Source organism: Oxyura jamaicensis, chromosome 7, assembly GCF_011077185.1.
Source record: "Oxyura jamaicensis isolate SHBP4307 breed ruddy duck chromosome 7, BPBGC_Ojam_1.0, whole genome shotgun sequence".
In the NCBI taxonomy this organism is placed as follows: Eukaryota; Metazoa; Chordata; class Aves; order Anseriformes; family Anatidae; genus Oxyura; species Oxyura jamaicensis.
The window spans coordinates 37375551-37396789 of NC_048899.1; the positions used below are offsets into that span (position 1 = coordinate 37375551).

Genomic DNA, 21239 nt, shown 5'->3' on the forward strand with positions numbered 1-21239 from the left:
CGTGCCTGTTGCAGATAATGGGATGAGGCCCAGGAGCTGAATTATTTGATGCTGCGGAGAGGAAATGAGTCATGAGATTCGAGCCGCCTGCCCTCGGAGGGGAGCCTAATTAAAGCAATTCTGGCTTCAGCTGGGTGAGCCTTCGGTAAAAACTGGGGGGGCTTGGGGATTGTTCACGTTGCTGACACGCAGCTCAACCTGGAGAAGCTTGGCAAACTCTTTCCATGTTACAGAGGCGTGGAAGCCAGGCAAGGCTGTGGTGGCTTCTGCTGCCGTGCTCACAAACGCTTGCTGGCGTGGCTGAAGCGACACACGGCTGTCTGGGGGCTTACGAGGAGGTGTTTGCATCACCTCTTGAGGCTGGCTTCCTCTGCAAACGGTGGGAGAAATGGAAAGCTGTTTGAGAGCAATTTGGAAGGCCTAAATCAGTGCCCTGAGGTTTTTCCATTACCCAAATGGAAAGCCTGACCTCCTAAAGCTGGGTTCCTAAGGCTCGTGTATGTAAAGAAAAAGGGAAAGAAAACAGGGGAGAGATGGGGAAGAAGGGGGAAAGAAGGAGGGTGAAAGCCAGGGGGAGGGACTGAGGGAGAGCAGAGGTTCCTGGACTGATGTTCTCGAGCTCTGGGCTTACGTTTCCTTACCCTGAATTTTCAGTTCAAAGCCTAATAAAGGGAAGGACGTGAAACAGCCTGTGCTGTTTCTATAGACCACCGCAATGTCATTTACTACGTGGGGGTGTCAGCTGAGTGCCTGACCACTTGAAGCAGTATTTAAAGCTTTTTCAGAGAGCTTTTCAAGGTTACCATTTGTTAGCAGATTTCATTGTCCTCCCAAGAAACGCCTGATGGCTTCCTTGTGATTAATGTTGTTGCAGGAAGCGCCAGCTGGCCTGGCAGTTCCTAAAACACTGGTTATCATAACGACGTTGACAACAAGAACGATGTAAATGCGTTTTTTAGCAGCAGAGGACATGGACGCAGGCTTAAGTAAACAGCTCGATGACACATTGTGCCACGGCAGATCTACAGTGGCCCAAGGCAGATCTACAGTGCTGAGCACTGGAGCACGTTAGGGCACGTGCGAGCAGCTGTGCGTGTGTGTCCCGAGAGGAGAGAATCACAGAAAGATCCCGAGTGATCTTCGTGGGATCGCTTTGGTTCATCTGTTGTTTTTTCCCCGCTCCCTCCCTCGTTCTGAGCAGGCTGTGGGCACCAGGGGCTGTCTCCTCTCTTTGTCAGCTGGCAGATGGGGAGCTAGCACCGTTACGTGGAAAGCCTTGCAACAGAAATATTCTCTCCTCTGCCAGCCGCCGACCTTCTTAGTGAAGGACCGCAGGGTCAGAGGTGGCATCTCAACGTGACCTGCACCTTGTAGGGTGCCGCTGTTGTGTGCTGCTACCTGGGGTGAACGCAGCGCCTCGCTTTGCGACATTTCAGAACACTTGCTTTACCTTCTCGATAGGCCTCATGGAAAAAAGTTGCATATGTGATTTTAATTGGCTTAAAGTGGGCTGGCTCTTGAGTTTGTATGATGGGAGACTGCAGGTCCCCTTACGGGTCCCTCCTTTACTGCTCTCAGGTTCCAGGGAGCTTTGCCCACGCGCTGCTCTGTTGTGCAGGAGGTCTAACCTCTGCTTGCATGCGGTCCCTCCCTCCCCTTCTCCATATCATGAGTTCCAAAATCCTAATTCAGTCTTGCTGTAGAGGAAACGTGGGTTGATGTCATGGTTCCCTCTGAAAAATATCTCTAATCCTTTCCTTTTTATTTATTCACTGTCTTTGAAATCATCTTTCTCTGGTTTTTCTCTCTCATTATTTTTTCACATTTGTTCCTTTTTCATTTTTTTTTTTCTTTTTCTAATGCACCTTATTTAATTCTTCTTATCTGGATCATCTACATAAGTGCACGGGGAGATCAAATTAAGAGTTGTCTAACTGAGTGGTACGTGAGGATTTAAAATGCAGGTACTGAAGTTTTCTCTTTTCCATGTTACACCGGTATATTGGATAATGCACACTGTCCTTTTGTAATTACTATTATTTGTTCGAGCAACTGAGAGGGATGCCAGTGGTTCTGCAATTCTGTAATTTAAATCTGGCTCTGATTTCTTTTGCCCTTACGGTAGCTAGTTGCATTGTATTTTTTCCATTCTTTATTGCACAAACTATTTTCTGCTTGAGCTTCAGCATTTTAGAAGACTTAGGAAGCCCTGATGGTCCAGCTTGAAGATGTCATTCCGAGTTGTAATCATTGTCCTCGTTCTTGCAGATGTTCTTGAAGGCTACAATGGTACAATCTTCGCTTATGGCCAGACATCATCGGGAAAAACGCATACTATGGAGGTACGGTGGCAAAGTTAGATCAGTTTGGTAGCAGAGGTAGAATTATACGTACCACGTACTCGAACAAAGCAGCTAGCTGGATCACTGAGCTGTGAGTGGCATATAAAAGGAGGCGTAGGTATGTTTAGCTTCTGCTGCTTTTTAAGCTGTAGTATTTCTTTCAATATGGAGCTTTTTCCAGAGCCCTCTACAGGTATTTAGCTAAATGAACAAGTGGTGGGTGAAAAGCATTAACTATACCTTGTCCGTATTTGACATAACAGTTTAGATATGCCCGGTTTTAAGGGATTTGAGTGAGATTTGTTAACCCACAAATGAAGGCAGCAGTAAGGGTAGGGTGCCCTTGCATGCAGGACGGTGAAAACACACGCCTTGGTTGTTGGTCTTCTCATTTGTGTTCCTCTTCTGGGAATCCCACTCGCGTGCTGCGGCACAGATGGATGAATTGATGAATTTGGAAATTGTTGCTCTGGGGGAGGAGAGTACCGGCTCCTGGTGGCTCAAGTCCTAATTCTGTTCCTATTTCTGCGACATGAAGTGTAACGGGGCAGTTTTTTTTACACGTGTATGGTTCCTTTTTTTTCCCCCCCCCCCCCCGCTGTTCTGCTAGAGACATGCAGATATTCTGGTCTCTTCCTGTAACAGGGGGATTATTCAGAGGTTTAATCCTAGCATGGGATTGTTCCAGCACTGCACTTTGCAGGCTGTGTGTGTTCCTTAAAGCATTTCATCTCTGAACTTTCGACTGGAAATCTACAACGAAGCACTGCTAAATGAAATGAAAGGGAAAAAAAAAAAAAAAAGAAGAGCTTTCATTTGTTTAACAGCATCAGATGGTTTTGCTACATGATTAACACGGCTGACCTAGCTAACCCGAAGGCTGAAGGAGAGGGAAAGCAATATTCTCCAGAGGCAATAGGCCCTGATGAAATTGCTGTTCAATTGCCACAGTTGCTCCTTTCCTGGAGGATGCAATAACTGATGCCTCATGTCTAATTAAGTCTGTCCTTGCCTCCTTTGGAGAGTGGGGCCGGGGAAATCACTAGCTCAGCCCTCACAGATGGCGCAGCGACTGAGTAATCCACCCGCTCGATGTACTTAAATCAAAATGTCTGCGGGGCTCGAGCTGGTGCTTCCACGCGGCATGGGGAAAGATCTCTTAAAGCCAGTTTATATTCAGAATTACAAGCTGTGATAAAGAAAATTACTGTAGAAAAATGTCTGTTTTACTTTTTGTAATAAAGAAGAAGCTGTCATTGTTAAAGCGGAATAAAGTCTGTATTGGGTTTTAATCCCTCTTTTAACCTAACATCCTCTTGTAATGTTGTTACAGTGTGTTGTGGAGGAAAAAGATAGTCTGAAGTTGAAGAAATATTAAATCCTGTAGGTAAAGCTGTTGTGGAGGATTTTCTGTGAGATGGGGAATGCTTCAGAGTGTCAGTGTGAAGCTTAACCAGGACCTGGTAGTATAACCAAGAAAGGCTTTCTAACATACACGGGCCTTTCTCCTGTGCTAGACAAAACATTTGCCAAGCTGCATAGCAGGATAGATACCTTCTTAAAAACATATGTATATATATTTTCCCAAAGGTTATATTGATGGGCTTTGACCTTATAGCAGAGTTTTCAATAGTAAGTCCCTGTAGGTGGTAGTTGTGTCAACGTCTTGAAATAAAACAGCCCTGAACCAATTGTTACACATCAGTAGCTGCTGTCTCCGGCTATGTTTAAGTGTGGAAATTAATGTTATTAAAATGAGAGGCTTTAATGAGCAGAGAACCCTGTCCTGGTGCTTTGGGAGTGTTTACTGACTGCAATGTCAGCCTGACAGCAGTGGCACATTTCTCCAAACGCTTTCCGAGGTCACAGATAAATCCGTGAGAGTTTGTTCGCTCCGGTTTCTCAGTGAATAGCCTACCATTACCTTTCCCTTCCCTTCCAATTTATGGTCTCTGTACAATTACTGATGTAATAAATGTCCATTCATAATGAAGTAAAACCAATTGCTTTTCAATGTATCCTGGAGTGCTGGAGTTACAGGTTCTTAAAGCAGTGAATCCATTTTTGATTCACCAACCCGACTTAAATGGTGAGAAAGCCCACAAAGTTGCAGATGCAGCGGTGGAGTTCCATGCACACCTCATCATCCCTTACAAATCACCTTTTTCACTTTAGTGGAACGTGCATGTATTACAGAGCTACTTGAGGTTAGGAGAACGTGTAACTGAATGAGTTGTCACCTACTCGGAGCCCAGGCAGTGATTAGGGATATGTTTACCTGGTGCAGCGGAGCACAGGGCAGAGGTACCCAACTTGACTCACCTCTCTGCAGGAAAAAATGACAAAGCTTTGAATTCGTGCTGTTCTTGGGCTGAGCTAGCAACCCAAGGCACGCTCTAAGAGACCCCCTTTCCACTAAATGTGTTTCTGGTTCTGTAGCTGCCTTTGCTAGCTTAGGGTTCTTGCATCTTACATCGCTTTATGGTGGGGACACGCCTTTGGTTGCATATGTGAGCAGGGGAGAAATACCAACAAATCTGCTTATCCAAGTTTAGGAAGAGCTCCTTTATCCACTTTGGGAAAGCTATCTCTGCGCAGTAACACCGGGTGGGGCGTCAGCTGGGTTTGGTAGGACGTCAGGGACTTCTCCAGCGAGGAGGAACGAATGGTGTTGGTGTGTTCTGGTGTCTGCTCACTACCAGCTTAGTTCCGTTATGCAACGCTTTGTGCAATGACGTCTTTGCTGGCAAAACAAAGAGCTGGGGTTTGTTCTGAGTGTGCTAACAGGATTTTTTTCCTCTCCATCAGGGATTTATTCCTCATCCTCTTTTTCGTTTTCTTGGTCTGCAGTTGGACAACATATATTGTACAACAAGGACTACTTAGCTTTTGCGGAGCTTGTGAGGATGCTCTATATGGTATAGCATTTCCACTGCAGAAGTTAATGTTATTTGTATGATATGAATAAAATATTGCTGGTTTAGATACAGCTGAGTGCTGCTGTGTAGGGAAGGCAGTCAGCAAAGTAAATGGTTGCTCTCTTTCTGCCCCTTCCCCCCTCCAAGATCTGTAGTTCAAAGGGAGAAGCTTAGTAATTGCTTTCAATTCAAGAGATAGAGGGAGAGAGAGAGTGTCAGTTCTTCATGTTAAATTTCCTTCATCCAAGGTTAATGCTCGGAAGCAGACTTCCGTTTCACCAGCTTTACCATAAAGGAAGGGATGGGGATGCCCAGGAAGACCCTGCTATGGTACACCAGTAAGGGCTGAGGAACTCGGGCAAGGGGTTGGTGTGACCCACCTCAGTCATGGGCGTGCACAACAGAGAGACGTCTGCACGCATGACTTTCTTCCCGTGGTGCTAAAAATTCCCTGTTCTTTAATCATTTTTAGCAATTCCCGATGAAATCTGAGTTCCCATGATTTGGAATTGTATGGCTACCCATTAGAGTTTTTAAAATTCCCTGCCAGGATTTGGAGTAAGATGCTTGATGGTGCTGATGCTGTCAGTAATACTTGGAGCATTGAGGTTTTGGAGATCAGAAGGTAAAGTATGATTTCCAGACCCAGTGCTCTGATGGAGTCTTACGACAGTTTACCAGAATGCTTCTTATTGTGTATTTATGCGGTTTCAGTAAATTTGTAGAAATAACAGTCCCACGTATGCTGTAGTCACAAAGGGTTTTTATTTCAGGTTAGGATTTTTATTCCGTTTTCAGCAGGTGTTAGCTTTCCTGTTGTACCCGAGGTTTTTCAAAACGAGCAATGCAACTGAAAGGAGCCCTGCAGCCAGGGCACTTGTTGTTTTTATTTAATATTTAGTTCTTCAAAGAACAGAGGAAGGCAGTTGTGCAAAGCAACGCGGGGAGCAGTGCTGTTTGTAAGGCACGGTTCTCTGGCAGCAGGCCGAGCAGGCTCAAATCAGAATATATTACTCTAATCCCCAAGTCCCCACAATGCAGCTTTCCTGTTAGCTTTTATTGGCGAAAGAAAAGGGAGATGCTTTAAGGCTTCTTGTTTCCAACATGTTTCCAAATAGCTGACTTTTAGCAGGGAGCACCTGTAATCGTAAGGTTGGCTCGTTTGTGTTTATTCCTCCCCCTTAAGCCAGAGCGTGGCGGTGTAAGTAGCTGCAGGACAGCGTGCTTCCCGAGAGGCAGGGGCTGACAAACAGATAGGTGCCCTGTTGGGTGAGGAGTGCCAACATGTCGAGTCATTCTGCCAGCTTTTATGTGCACTTACATGAGGCAAATCCCCACGGAGCAGCAGGAGTGTTTGCAGAGCCCCGCCATAGGAAGGTGTGTTTGAACAAGGCTTTCTCTTCTCTTGTGCCAGAGCGATGCTTTCCAAGTGACAGTTTGCTTTTGCGTCCGCAGGGGAAGCTGCATGACCCCCAGCTAATGGGAATCATTCCAAGAATTGCACACGACATCTTTGATCACATCTATTCCATGGATGAAAACCTGGAGTTTCACATAAAGGTAATTCGGGCTGACACGTTACGTAACGGGCCAGGTGAAAGGAAGCTGTGCTGGATGTGCCGTCTGCGTTCTTGGCATAGCATTGGCTGCAGAATTTTTCCTTTCCCCTTTTTGTGATTCAAACAACTGGTACTTTACCGAGGACATTTATAGGAAACAATCCAATGCAATTAGTAGCCTTCAGAATTTTTGTGTGTATTTTCAGATCAGGTTTGCAAGGACATTGCTTGCTTTCACCACTGTTGGTAGACTAGTCAGCAGGATAGGAAAACATCATGAGAACGTGATTGTTTCACTTCTCCAGAGGCTGTGCTACAGCCCCTCTAGTTATAACCACAAATGCCACTCATCTGCATGGCGTTTGAGAGGTACCGGTGTGTTGTTCCTACCTCAAGGACACGATGTCCTCTGTAGCATGTGGATTTGAAATGGAGGAGAGATGGCTTTAGGCATTTTTACCAAAAGATGTTCAGAAGTCATTTTTACAGATGGGCTCCTTAAGATGATGGACTTGGTTTCAGTTGGAACAGCTAATAGGATTTTCCCTCTCCCTGTTGTGATGCCAAACACACGATCTCTCACATCCTTTGAGTGACCTTCTAGTTTCTACTGTTCATCCAGCTCCCGGGGAGCTCTTCTCCTCTGTCCCTCTTGTGCCTGAAGGTTAGAGGAAGATTACTTCTGGGCATGAATTTTTTGACAACCTGGCAGAGTACCTCTGAACAAGTTGCTGATCTCCTGGAAGGACCAGGTCACTTTGTACAGCGCCTGTTCGCATGCGTGCTCATGAAGTACAGACGGAAGAAGCAGCCTTATGAAGTATGAATAAACCATCTAAATAGTTTAACAGACCTTAGTTCGTAAAATATTGAGCTCCTTAAGAAGAGACACCTATGAATTTTCATGAAAATGGTTTCCAAAGGAGTGACACTGATTTCTTTTCATCATCCATAAAAGGCTCCTGTACCTATTGCTATTCTACACGATAGCATTTTGATACCAGCAGATGGGGACCCCCTTGTAAACGACACCAGGCATAGCAAATTCCTGTCCCAGCAGAAGATTATCATTTTATACATCACATTCTGCCAGCCCCGAACTGTTTCAGCGCTTTCCTATCATGGTTGACATCTATGAATATTGTAACAGAAAAGCTGCCTAAGTAGCAGTGAATGAGTGAGCGCTTATACAAGGAGCTGTCACTTAGAGGGAGGCACGTTCTGTCGCTGGGAGCGAGAATGGAACCAGACTGTCACACTCTCTTAATAACTAAGCCAACTTTGAAAGCTAATATAATTTTTTTTTTCTCCCTCTTTAATAGAGACTCATTTAGAACAGGGAAGGGAACTTAATATCTCCTGTGTACGCCGCTCGCCAGCAGTGTGTTAATAGGATAACAGTAAGGCACGTGAGATGAATCTGGGTGAACCAGCTTGGTGAAATGAGTGGTCCAGGAGAGGGCTTTAAATGGGACACAGACGAAGCAAATGCCCCAAACTGAAACACGTCTTTATTTAATAGTAATTATCACGCAGGAAGATCAACTCATCAATTTTAAGCATATCTATATATTTATATGTAATTTATTTTCGCATGAAATGAAATTATACTTTACTAGGTGGCTAGAATTTACTGATACCTGGACTTTAGCCATTTCGTATTTAGTTAGCCAAATAATCCCAGGATAAATCTCAGTTTTGGTGCAGTTCGGCACCACCCCATAGCACATTTCTGTTTGCTTCTGTCGGAGTTGAATGCCCTTTTATGTAGATAGTCATTCATTCATTCTCCCTCTCCTTAAACATTTTTTTTGGAGGACAATTGTCTCTTTTTGCTGCAGAAAAGCTCGTTTTTCATTTGCTTGTTGAGACTTGATTCAGGAAAGAACTTTTACAATATGCTTCATTGAAAAGTTTAATTTATTGTATGTGTCTTGGGCTTGTGCTGCTGGTTTGTGAAACCACTGAACGTGCTGTGTGCTTTTGTGCTGGTGAATATCACTTTGTGCCTCGTGCGCTTGTCAGGCTGTACCCTCGGAGTGATGCAGCTGTAGCAATACGATATTAGACAGGTTGTGTGGATTCTGTTCAATATTTATGTCAATTTTGCCTGCGTCAAAAAATAATGAGGACGTTTAGATTTTTTCTATGTCCTTTGCTGATGAATCATTGATAAATAGAGAAAGGTCGATCCCATGTCAATCATGTAAGAATACAAAGTACATTCACGAGCAAGGTGTAATTCAAAGTATGTGGGAGATGGGTTTTATCCTTAGGTTGGTGCTTTTTATTTTGACATGTATTTAAGCATAGGTAGAAACATGTTTTTAATTGGAATGTTTATGATTATTTAATTAGGTTTCCTACTTTGAGATTTATTTGGACAAAATAAGGGACCTGCTTGATGGTAAGTTCCACATTTCTTATGTACTAACCGGTGTTTGGTTTTCTCTACTGCTTTCTTTCCCCTTAAGTGTTGACTCAGTTTCGTTGAATGATTTAAATTGAAGCTGTGTGACTGGGTTTCTGAAAGAGAATTCTGTAGTTTAAGTCATCTGACTGTTGTGAACCTACTCTGGCAGTGCTAGCTTGGTTGTAAATCAGGGAGTACGGAGATTTACAGAAGGGGCTATTTCTGAGCCTTGCAAACCACCGCTGGATTTTAGCACACCCTGCAGTGGGAATGCATATTCTCATAGTGAGACTGTAATTAACATCAACTTTAATAGCTTTTTTCCCCCTTTTTTAAATTGAGGATACTTTCGGTTCAAGTTATCCCCCCTTTTTTTTGGTGCTTTGCTTTGCTTCCTTTTGGTAGAGTTTTTTGGGAGATACCTTTGTATGTGTGCCTTACGTTAATGAAAGTAACCTATGGTTTTTTAAATCGGACTGAAGACAGAGACATGGATGCTAACAGTAACACAGACAGGAACATCTATTCAAGTTGTTTTTTTTTTTTTTTTTTAATTCCAGTGAGATTTTCTGAAATTTTTGTTGCTTTGAAGAAAGCCAAAAGGTCCTGTGTTGTTTGCATTAATACAAGCCATAAACCAAAGGTCTGTTCCTTAAAGTTACCTTTAAAGAAACAAGATTTGCATACAGAAACTGTGATAGTTGGTAGGGATTAGGGATTGACTGTGCTCTTATTTACAAATGTAATATATTCAGAATATTTGCATTTGCCTGTCAGGCGTATAGCTGACACACATGGCCTGTGGAATATTCCTCACCATCTCCCTGTTTCTTTCTAGTGTCAAAGACAAACCTCGCTGTACATGAAGATAAAAACAGAGTTCCGTATGTTAAGGTACAGGGCAAATTTGTTGCTCAGTTTTTCATTCTTTCGCGGATTACCAACGTATGCATTTATTTGCGCATTTCCGTTTGTATCTCGGTGTGTTTGCTGAGATGATTCAACCCATGTTCAGTCTTGAATGCTCAAGTAGCAGTAGGGCCTGAATTTAAACAGTTTCCTGAAATATTAATGGGGTTGAATCATTTGTTTGCTTTATTTTGCTGACTTCAAACATTCACAGTTTGTTACAGTGGTGTTAAATTTTAAGCATTCCAATTCCCATTTCATGTTGGGTACGAAAGAGAAAAATACTCTCTCAAGCTATCCTATCAAGTCCTCCTGAGAATCATATGAGGCAATTTTGGTCCGCTGCCTTGCTCACGATCATATGGGATGTTGATGATTCTTTTGCTTATCCATCCGTCCTAAACGTTCTTCTTGACAGCATTTGAGTACCGGTGTGCTTCTAAACTCTGCTGTGTTTGATTTGCGTATTTCCAGGGTTGTACAGAAAGATTTGTGTCTAGTCCTGAAGAGGTTTTGGATGTGATAGACGAAGGGAAAGCTAACCGCCATGTGGCTGTTACAAGTAGGTATTCTACGGGTGCTTCCCTGCCTGCAGGGTGTGGGTGGTTGTTGTTGCTTCCTGGTGGTACACGCATTCCTAATGGTCGCAGAGTATGGTGAGTTAATTATGTGAATGATCTAACGGAGCGCAGATTTTAACATTTAAAAATTAATAGAATTGTTCCTTTTTTACATCTTTACCAAGTTCAGTGACGTTTGTTGATTGTTTCAACTCTGAGAAGCCCTGGATTTGACATACAGCATTAGACAGTATCTGTATACAAAAAAGCCAAAATGCCTCTCCTTGCTTGCAGTGTTGATACTTCAAAGCTACAAATAAATGAGCATGTGTATATGTGTTCTGTGTGCTCCGAGGCAAATCTCAGAGCAATTCTTTGGTCAAAACGGAAGGCAGAGACTGCAGAGCAATTACTTTTGGTCCAGAATAAGCTCCTGTGCTCTGTGTTTTGTCAGTGTTGGTCTGTTTAACTCCGGTGACTTACCCCAGTGAGGCAGCAACTTGGACAGAGTTCCCATGATGGAAAACATATCAAATCTTCCTAAATAGAAATTAATCATTTCAACCTGTCCCAAGCTTGTTGATATTCTGTGCTACATGCAAGCTGGTAGCATTGCAGTGATGAGAAAAAGGACAGGTATCTTTTGGCTTGTTTCCCAATTAATCCTTTAAGATGTCTTTGATCAAATCAGTGAGATTATGGCAACAGAAATAGAGTTTATGGTAATAGAAAATACAGAGGAAAAGGTGATTGATTTACTGATTCTTAATGTTTTGGTTTTGCTACTTTATGAAAACTTCAAGCATAACCTAGAAAAAGCAGAAGCTGCAATTGTAGCTGCCTGTGTTCTACCTGTGCCTGGGAAAGGGAGGATTTTAAATGACATAGGCAATAAAATCACTCTGAAATTCCAATTTAAATACTATGTTTTTTGCTGAAAATTTTTGATAAAAAGTTGGGAAATCTCCTCACATGATTGCACTGAAACCTGTCCAGCTCCTTTTTATTGCTTTGTAATTCTCTTTACATTTTCTTTTTGCTCAGCTTAAAATTCTTTCTCTGTCCAGAATGCTGAACACACATTCTTATCACAGCTCTGCATCTAAATAGCGTCTATTATATCACGTGGGGTTTTGTGTGTGCGCACTGTGTACTCATGAAGAAGCACAAAGGAGAGAACCTTTGTTTTCTTCTGTATCAGTGAAATGCTATGTTATTGTACTTGCTACTTTATTTCTTTTTAATATTATTTCTGCTCACGTTTCGTTGCTTGGGGGAAAAAATAAGCTATTTCTTTAAAAAGAGGAAGGGGAGGAGAAAACAAAAAAGCTCCTTTTTCCAAGGCTGTCATTTATCACAAATCTGGTTAATTTAGGTCATGACAGGCAAAAGTAAGAGCTCATTGCATGGCCCATGGTGATAGCTGCAGCTCTTGGTGTAGACACTTCTGTCCAGGTCTGGGCTTTCCAGTGAATGGACTATAATTTTGGAGTTTGTTAGCCACAGGCTAGCACTGATACATAACTGCCTGTCAGATCTTAATGTCACTTACACGATACTTTTAAAATGTGATTCCTGTGCAGATATGAACGAACACAGCTCTAGAAGTCACAGTATCTTCCTTATTAACATTAAACAAGAGAATGTGGAAACTGAGAAGAAACTCAGTGGAAAACTTTACCTGGTAGACTTGGCTGGAAGTGAGAAGGTAATCTGTCTTCGTGAAGTGCTCGGAGATACGAGTGGGATCACTAAACTGCCCGTGTGAATCTGGTTCGGTGCAGAACTGTCTTATCTTGGACATTATCATTAGTATGCCAATCCTATTTTTCTCTAATGTGGGATGCATAAAAGGAACGGATCAGAATTGTTTATTAGTAAGAAATGGAAAGAAAAACACCCCAAACAAACAACAACAACAACAACAAAGAGCAAAAATCTGCAGTATTTTTTCATTTATTGGGGAGTGGAAGAGGGAGGAGAAAGACAGGGGAAATAAGACTGTGGTGCAGGCTAAAGAAGTGCTCTTCCCACACTATGAGGTTTTTATGCTGAGCCACCTTGGGCTCCAGTTTGTGGACCAGCAAACCCTGCGTATGAGCAAGATGATGCTTTTTCAACCCTGACATTCTCGGTTCATGCAAGCAAAATAAAAAGCCAGATTACTTTTTTGGTGCGTGGTGCATGCAGTGCTACCAAGAGCGCCCTGAGAATGTAGCTGTGGTGTCATTTGCAAGTACCCCTCTATGGATGGTCTGGTCTAGAAAGTGGTCCCCCAGTGTCCTCAGCAGCTTTTCCCTCACCAAAGTAAGGGTGAACTTGACCTTACGCTGGAAGAAAGGCAGATGTATTGCGGGCTTCCAATACCAAAGTGCATGTAAAATCTCCTTCTTCATGCCGAGGATAAGCTCGCTGTGTTGTTCTTCCAGTATCTTTAATTGTTGCACTGCCTCCACCTGCCTTGTAGCCGTATTCGTGTGGACTTCTGGTAGCTAAGCCTGACTGTTGCTCGCTCTCTTTGGTAGGTCAGCAAAACTGGAGCGGAGGGCGCTGTTCTCGATGAAGCTAAAAATATCAATAAGTCTTTGTCTGCTCTAGGCAATGTGATATCTGCCTTGGCAGAAGGAACTGTAAGTAATCCTGTTTTGTGCTGTTTCGGAATAACTTTCTATTTATCTTTCTTTATCGCGCGCATAAAAAATAAGCTCATCTTTCACTTCAGAAAGAAGAAAATATTAGCTTTCCAACCATAAACCAAAACGCTTTTAGTATTCTTCTAAAGATAAGAGACTAATTGTCAGTGATGTCACTTGAGTGGTTATCCAGTGCAACACATCTTAGCACAACCAAACCGTTGCGCTTCAGAACTGTGTGCTTCAAAGCCCACAAAGCCTGCCCTTGGTGACTCATCTCTGTTATCTGTGTATCACTATTTTAAAAATGGTTCATCGATCTTAATTGTATTTTGATTAGAAAACTCACGTTCCGTACCGAGACAGCAAAATGACCCGAATACTTCAGGATTCCCTGGGTGGCAACTGCAGAACCACCATTGTTATATGCTGCTCTCCTTCTATTTTCAATGAAGCAGAAACGAAGTCGACCCTAATGTTTGGACAAAGGTGAGTCCTGCTCGGCATGAAGCTAGATAACACTTACATGAGCTCCTCCGTGTATTCTGAACCAGATGTGCCAAGGGATTTAGATGGGAAAGCGTTTTTAAATATGGAGGTTACGGTTTCTGGGGTTGTTCAAAAAATAGTAGTGGAGAGCTTGAGGAAACTGCCTCTTTATTCTCTGTGGCACCAGAAAAATAAATGTTAATGTTGGCCAACATCTGCACTGCTTAGAAGCTCTGCTAAGTTCTCATGCAGAAAGTACAAAGTGTTTTAGGAGTCCTTGGAAGTTTTATGGGGAAGATAATGGTATTGGGCAGTTTTCTGTGGGCTAACTTTATCTGGTAGTGCTCTTGATGCTTTTAAGATGTCTTCTCTTTGAACAGCAGCTCAACGATCATTGTTATGGTTCCAAAAACCAATAATTTTAACTGTTAATTAAGAAAAAGTGAAACATGTGGACTCAGAGTCCTGTTGACAATTTTGCTAGATTACTGTCATAGCTGACAGACATTTTTATTTGTTTGGAGCTTCTCAACAATTTACTAACAAGTCTTCAGGAACAAGCAAGGATGAAATAAAAGTGGAGGTGGTCAGTGAGAACATTTCTCTTGTGTATGTATTCATTGGCAATAGTCACGTGAAACAAATCTGGCAAGGTTGCTAAAATAGGTCAGGCTCGTTTCGTAATTACTGCTTTTATTGTAATGGATGTGAACTCTGATACTTTGGAAAATCACTCACTTTGTTTTGTATGTGTTTATTTGTATAAGAGCAGAAAAAAAAATACTAGCAATTTGTGATTATTTGTTTAACAGCTTGTACAATACTTCAATTTGTCTTTGAAACTAGGTTCTGTTTTCCACTTGGCGTAATTTTTGCATTAAAATCAACACTGTTAGAGAGCGTTTTATATTGGAAAGTATAAAAGGTTATAAAAGATTAATCGGACGTTAAAGTATAAAAGATTAATCAGCCAATCTTCTATTAGCCCCACTTTTAGCCCTTAATATGAGCTTTTCCTTAGATTTTAGTGAAGAAAGATGACTCATTTAGTGCATCCACATAAGAGCACCTAACAATACAGGATGGGCTGTGAAGAGCAAACAGATTCAGCTGGGTGTAGCCCCTCTTAATGAACACTTGTGAGGATTAGGGATGAGGCTGCAGGTTAAGGCTGGAGGACAGTTCTGCAATGCTGTCCCAGTCTGGCATTGCCAGAAGCGGTAAGAACTTGTCAGCTGCTGCTGGGATTTGTGGAAGGCGGGGTAGGACCCACGTGCTGCAAGCCAGGTAGCTGTAGAAGGCATGAATTCCTCTGAGCTCTGCTCCTTTGGCATGTAATGAAATATGAAGTGTTAACAACTCTGAAATATAATGAGTTGCGGTTCTTGGTGGTGGTGAAAGTTTAAATATTTTGATGGTTCGCAGTTTAAACCTCCACATGTACAATTTTGTGACTTCAGATGATGTCAGACAAGTGTGAATCTCACACCTCGGTAAAACTAAAGAGCAGTCCCGAAGATCCTGCTAATTCCTTCTGGATAAGTGCAATTAAGCAGCTGAAGTGGCATTTCATTTTCAATCAACCCGTAGATGCTGTGTCAGGTTTCAGTCCGCTGCCTGGTTTGTTGAACTCTGTGTCTGCAGGTATACTTTGGAAGTAAGATGAAAGGTGAGCTGAAAATGTCACAGTTCAGAGTCAGGGGATTAAAGGGTTGCATAGCATGTTGTGTGTTTGTTTTTTTAAAATCTCTACGTTCATGAAGGGGCTTGCTTTTGGTCTGTAATGGATAACCACGCTCCTGGATCTCTCTGGGAACTTGTATGGGTGGGTACGTAAAGAAGTGTGTGTAGGGGACGTCCAGCTTCCAGCTTATTTCAGCTTACGTTTCTCTTGGTTTCATTTCTCTTTTCAGTAATCGGTAAAACTTGCCTTTCTGTTCAGAAGGCAGAATGATTTTCAGACTCGCTCCGTACATCTCGGATATCAGAGCTTTGACTGACGTGACTGCTGAAAGCAGCGTGGGGAATTTACCCGCTAAGTGAGCTGTCCGTCAAACTAGAAGCAACCATCAAACTAAAATATAGTCACACGCTAGATATAGTTACTGCTCGGCTAGGAAGAGGAAGGGTTTTGTCTTTTAAATCCATAAACTATTCCTTATTGTGGACTGGGACGTCAGCTGAAGGAACTGGGCAGATAGCTGAAGTCTTTGCGAGAGTGGTTGGCTGGGCTTTCATGTGGTGGCCTTTGTTTTTTTCCTGCTTAAAAGCTATGGAGTTGTGCTGAAACAGGAGGTCCTGGGGAGCATTTAACCATAAGGAAGGAACACGCTATAGAAGCACAGGGGTGTCTGTCAGCAGTTGAATGGGAATATTGCCGTCTGCGAGAAACAGTTTCATTTGCAGGCTCCTTGGCTGTGGTGTGTCATTTTCCTGACGTGACGCTGTTAAGGGCTGAATAACATTAAAGGAAAGCTACATGACCCACGGCTGATTACTGGTTCCTCCATTTTCCCTAGGAGTGAAGAAATATCGCCATCGAAATAAGTGTCAGGAGTCAAATTCATCTTCTCAGGCCCAGTTGTGCTAATCAATAAGTGCTTCTCTATTAGTAATGACTCAGTGTCTTTCTGTTCCATCTTTTTTTGTGTTTTTATATTGTTTTTAATTGTAGTTCCCAGTAGATGCTTCATGCAGGTGATAAATTTGATGGTGTGGCATTTCTTTTCCCCACTGCAGTTAAAGGAGTGGAAACCTGAGCCAGGCTTTTAGCAGAATAATATGAGACCAAATGTAAAAGCCACCCATTAGGCGTCTGCATCTTCTAAAATACAGGGTTATTTTAAAATTCTTCCAAGGTAATAAAACTTCTGCGTAGCACGTAGTGCAAGTCACTGGAGTATGAGGCACACGTATGGAAGCGCTTCCCTGCTGCCAAAAGGAAGGCTCAGGATTTTAACTAATTGGCCGTATTTAGAAGAGGTTTTACATTCATTAAGTGGAGCTGCAAAGAAAATAAAGACCAGGTGCCCTCCCCAAGGGAGAGTTAAGTTAGTCAGTGTATCTCTAGCTGATACTTAGAGCTTGTCCCGTGTGCTGGCATTTCAGCCTCCACTTTACAACCTGGTGGTGGGTTTGTCTGTAACTCCATTAATTAAAAAGAGACTCAGTCTCTGATGTGTTTGATAACACCGATCCGTTTAGGAGACCCTCAGGATCTGAGCAGTGAGGAGCAAAGATCTGAAGGTTTCTTAATTCATGACAATTTGTTAGGTTCTCCCCCCCCCCGCTTTTGAAAGTGGTTTTGCTAGGGGGGATGCTCTGCATTTTTTTCTGCTTGTTCTGCATTCGCTACTGCCATTGTTTGTGTTCAGCTGGAGCTAAGCTGTTTCACAGCGGTGAGTGGTGGTGATTGTTCGAAGGGTTTAGGTTTGGGGATTTTTGCCTAGCGTTGCAGTAACCAGTGTTACTGCTCACAGCAGCACAGGTCGAGCTCCAGCTCCCCGCTGCCAGCCTTCCAGGCAAGCCATAGCCCAGCTCCCCAGCAGTGACCAGTGGCTCTGCTCTCCTTCCCTCCTTCCAGCCCCAAAAATGCACTTCAAAATGCTGGTAGGCTTTCAAGAAGGATAAGTTTCCATATCTCCACCTCGCTGTGTCGGCATCATGTAATGCTTAAAATACAGCTCAGTTGTGGTGACAGAGTTTAAGGGACAGTTGGGCCAAGCCTGTGGTGAGATGCTTGGTGGGATCCTGAGCAATTCATCCCGGAAGGAGCTGAAAATAATGAGGTGACAGCTTGCTTAGCAGAGCAGTAACGGCAGGACTTGGTTTTGTCCTTAATCTAAGAACCGTTTTCAGAGCTTTTTCTCTTAGGAGAAATCTAAAGAGGCAGATCCATGCCCAAATGGAGGCTGCTGGATTTCGAGGCAGAAAGATTTCTCTGGAGGCACCAAGATGGTAATACTGCCGAGGTTCTGAGAGGAGATTGAATTGTGACATGGCATTTCAGAAAATAAATTGCCAATGTTTAGTGGTTTCCCTTTGTGTAATAGAAAAATGTCTGAATCTCTACCGTTGCGCTGAGAGACAAGTTGCAAAGCCACTGACACCTGTGTTTGTTACCCAGAGCCAAGACTATTAAGAACACAGTCTCTGTGAATCTGGAGCTGACTGCAGAGGAGTGGAAGAAAAAGTACGAGAAGGAAAAAGACAAAAACAAGAGTCTAAAGAACGTTATCCAACATCTAGAGCTGGAACTGAATAGGTGGAGAAACGGTAAGTACGGAAAATAGGAATGGGTGTCAGACTTCATATTTTAAGCTACACGTGGCTACATCTTGCCTTAAATCACGATAGTCATACTGATTCTAAACTCACTGTTCAGAGTTGCAGTTCACTTTGGTGTTTGCGAGGTGTATTGAGGAAGCAGAACGCGTTCCCCTACTTGTGGAGAAGCCAGCCAAATCCTTTGTTATTTCAGACCTGCCCAGTGACCACGTGGGTGCTCAGCTTGTGCTGGGGCTCTCTGGTGCTGTGTAGAGCAGAAGAGGCCACAGAGTTTAACACCAAGTCAGCAGCTCGTACCAAAGCCTTCCTAAACTTACAGCACGGAAATTTTTACTAGAAAAATCTATATTCCAAGACTAATACTTGTCATTGCCTCTATTTATGTGATGTGTGAGAGTTATCTAACTGATGGCAGTTCCATTGTGCTTCAAGGGAAGCAGATTTTATATTTCTTTGTATAATTGAATATAATATTAGAATAATTAGTCCTCTGGTACAGTGTTTAGGAGTGTTGTTGATTAGAACAATGACCAGTTATCTTCTTCTGTGGCTTCTAGGTGAAATTTATGTGAGAACAGCTAATTTTCTGCTTAGCAACATAGGGAACTGCTGTTCAGGTTAAATTACGAGATTAAGTTCCGGTTGCTAAGGAGGAAGCATGTTTTCATGCATAACGTACTGATTCCATTTATATAATCTGGAACTCTTACAAATAATTTGAGTAAACCATCCTTCCTTTTATTTTTAAAAGTGGGAAAAGGAAGAGAAACTAAACCAAAACAAAAACTGATCCCCAATAAGCAACAAACAAATACCCCTCTCTAAAACCCAAGCAAACCAACCCTGCAACCCTCTTGCACCCTGAAATTCCAACCAACCCACAGCAGTCAAGTGCTGCTTCTCTGGAGTCATTGTTATTTTCTGAATTGTCATCCAGACCCTGTGTGTTGATGCTTCTAGCAGTAACTCTGGCAAACGTGAGGCATGTGAAGCGAGACCAAATCTGTGATTTAATTAGTCGGCACAAATTATCTTGCAACAGTCAAGTCTGGTTTTGAACATTACGGGTGAGCTCTCTCCATACGTAGAAGATAATACCTGACCTTTTAGGGTGCAGAAATTGTTTCCTTCTTTCAGCTCCTGGCGCTGTTTGCTTGCCTTTCATATCAGCTGCTTACCTAATGATTGCTTCCTGCCTCTTCCTCTGGAGGCTCGGACCACTTCAGCGCAGGGAGTACTTCCTTGATCTGCATAGTAAAATTGCTATGGAGACGGTGGGTCTGCTGGTGGTGCAGAGGAGCTCTGGGAATTTATGGCACTTTCATGTTCCGCGTTTCAGCCTCTGCTTGCTAAATGCGGCTTCTGTAATTTCCTTCCCGGCCTAGAAACGTTTTGGTAGAAAAACTTGTACAGGGCCATCTAATAGGCTGTTTAAACAACGCTTAATAAAACGTTGTCTCTATTGTTCTGTCTAAATACTCACACCACCTCTGCCCCTACATCTGCCCTGCTTTTCTCGGTGGCGTTACCAAGCCATACATTAAATGCATTCAAAACACTATTGATCTCTTGTCTGACCTTCCGCAGCGGCATTGTTTGGAAGGAGATTGTGTCGAAGGAGGCCCTTTCCAAAGGAAATTGTAGCAAAAGCTGCATCAAGTACAAGACAGATGCATAAATACTGTAGCTTGTTCCAGAAACACAGGAAATCAAAGGATATAAACACGGCAAATAAAGGGGCAGGACCCCTGCCCTGCTCTGTTCAGGTGAAACGCAGCAATGAACAATCGATTCCCATTTTTCTCATTGATAAGGTAAAATATCATTGAGTCATTAGCAACAGAGCAAAAATATTTTTGGTGTAGTTCTTTTAGAGAGTTCACGGTGCTTGATTCCAAGTTTCATTTTTTTAGGCTTTAACCTTAAAAAAACATCTGAGTTTCACACCGTTTTGTTTTACTTTCAGGTCTGGATTAGCCTGCCTTTTTGCTTCTTGATATATTTGTCCTGCTTACATGTTTCCCTGCCAGTGAGATAAATAGTGCCCACACTGCTTTGGCAAGAAGAATGGTTGGTAAAGCTGTATGGGATTAAATATTACAGCTTTTTATGGAAATGGGAAAAAATCTGTGCGGAAGGGTTGAACATAACCTTCCCACACCTTGAACAATGCATTCAGCAGCGAACCGTCTCTCACCAGGCTAATGAATGCCGATTCAATTTCTGGCCTGAGCAGCTTGCTGTCCCTCTTCACTCAGCTGCAGCAGCCTTGTAATTGGACTGCACCTACGTTGTCGGAGAGAATATTCCCTGGAGAAAAGTAGTTTGCAAGAAAACATGTAGGGTTAGCATCCTATCTGCTGGGTATGGGCAACGGCTGAAAATTGGCCTGTGCTGTTTAGTTTTCGCTGTGACAAGGCAGAAGGTGAATGCTGGTTTTAAATGCAGCTGGCTTGCTTGGCCTCCTGGTGCTTTAGAGCCGCATTATGGGGGGGGAGTTGATAAGGCAGTTGGAAATCTGGTAGGAAGGGACATTTGATTGCCTGTAGGCTAGAAGTCTGATTTTTCTTTCTCCTTATTTACACTTGTGTTAATCCATGGAGCTGATCCCGTCTGCAGAGGGCTTGAGTGCAAGAGGAGTCAGGAGGTCGGCCTGTCTGCATTTTGTTTGTCCGGCTGTGGGGCTGACTGGCCATCTCTGGCCATCTCTGCCACCTGATTTATGCCTCTCACCTTTATCCATGGCCACTGCCTGCCCAGTGCCAGCTCTCAGGGCTATCGTGGGCCCCCGTTTGCTTTGCTGGGAGCCCCTCAGCAGCTGCACGGGGCCAGTCTGGGATATCCATGGCTTTGGGCTCCCTGCTCCTTTGCCCTGACCGTGGGTTGTGTGCCCGCAGGAGAAGCCGTGCCCGAGGATGAGCAGATCAGCGCGAAGGACCAGAAGAACCTGGAGCCCTGTGATAACACCCCGATTATCGACAACATCACGCCGGTCGTTGCCAGCATCTCGACAGAGGAGAAGCAGAAGTACGACGAGGAGATTGCCAGTCTCTACAGGCAGCTGGATGATAAGGTGCGAACGCTTGTTCTGACTCCCTTCTCGGTGTGCAAATGGAAACCAAACCAAAC

General features: G+C 43.2%; 1 protein-coding gene across 1 annotated transcript in view; it reads left to right on the plus strand.

Moving 5' to 3' along the window:
* The window catches only part of KIF5C (kinesin family member 5C), a 64496-nt gene that overhangs the window by 12925 nt on the left and 30332 nt on the right, over positions 1-21239 (plus strand). The window contains exons 3-12 of the mRNA XM_035330923.1: positions 2269-2342; positions 6716-6820; positions 9178-9226; positions 10071-10126; positions 10616-10703; positions 12285-12409; positions 13227-13331; positions 13675-13823; positions 17950-18098; positions 21008-21183. Of these exons, the coding sequence (XP_035186814.1) occupies positions 2269-2342; positions 6716-6820; positions 9178-9226; positions 10071-10126; positions 10616-10703; positions 12285-12409; positions 13227-13331; positions 13675-13823; positions 17950-18098; positions 21008-21183 (1076 nt within the window). The remainder of the gene's footprint in view (positions 1-2268; positions 2343-6715; positions 6821-9177; positions 9227-10070; positions 10127-10615; positions 10704-12284; positions 12410-13226; positions 13332-13674; positions 13824-17949; positions 18099-21007; positions 21184-21239) is intronic.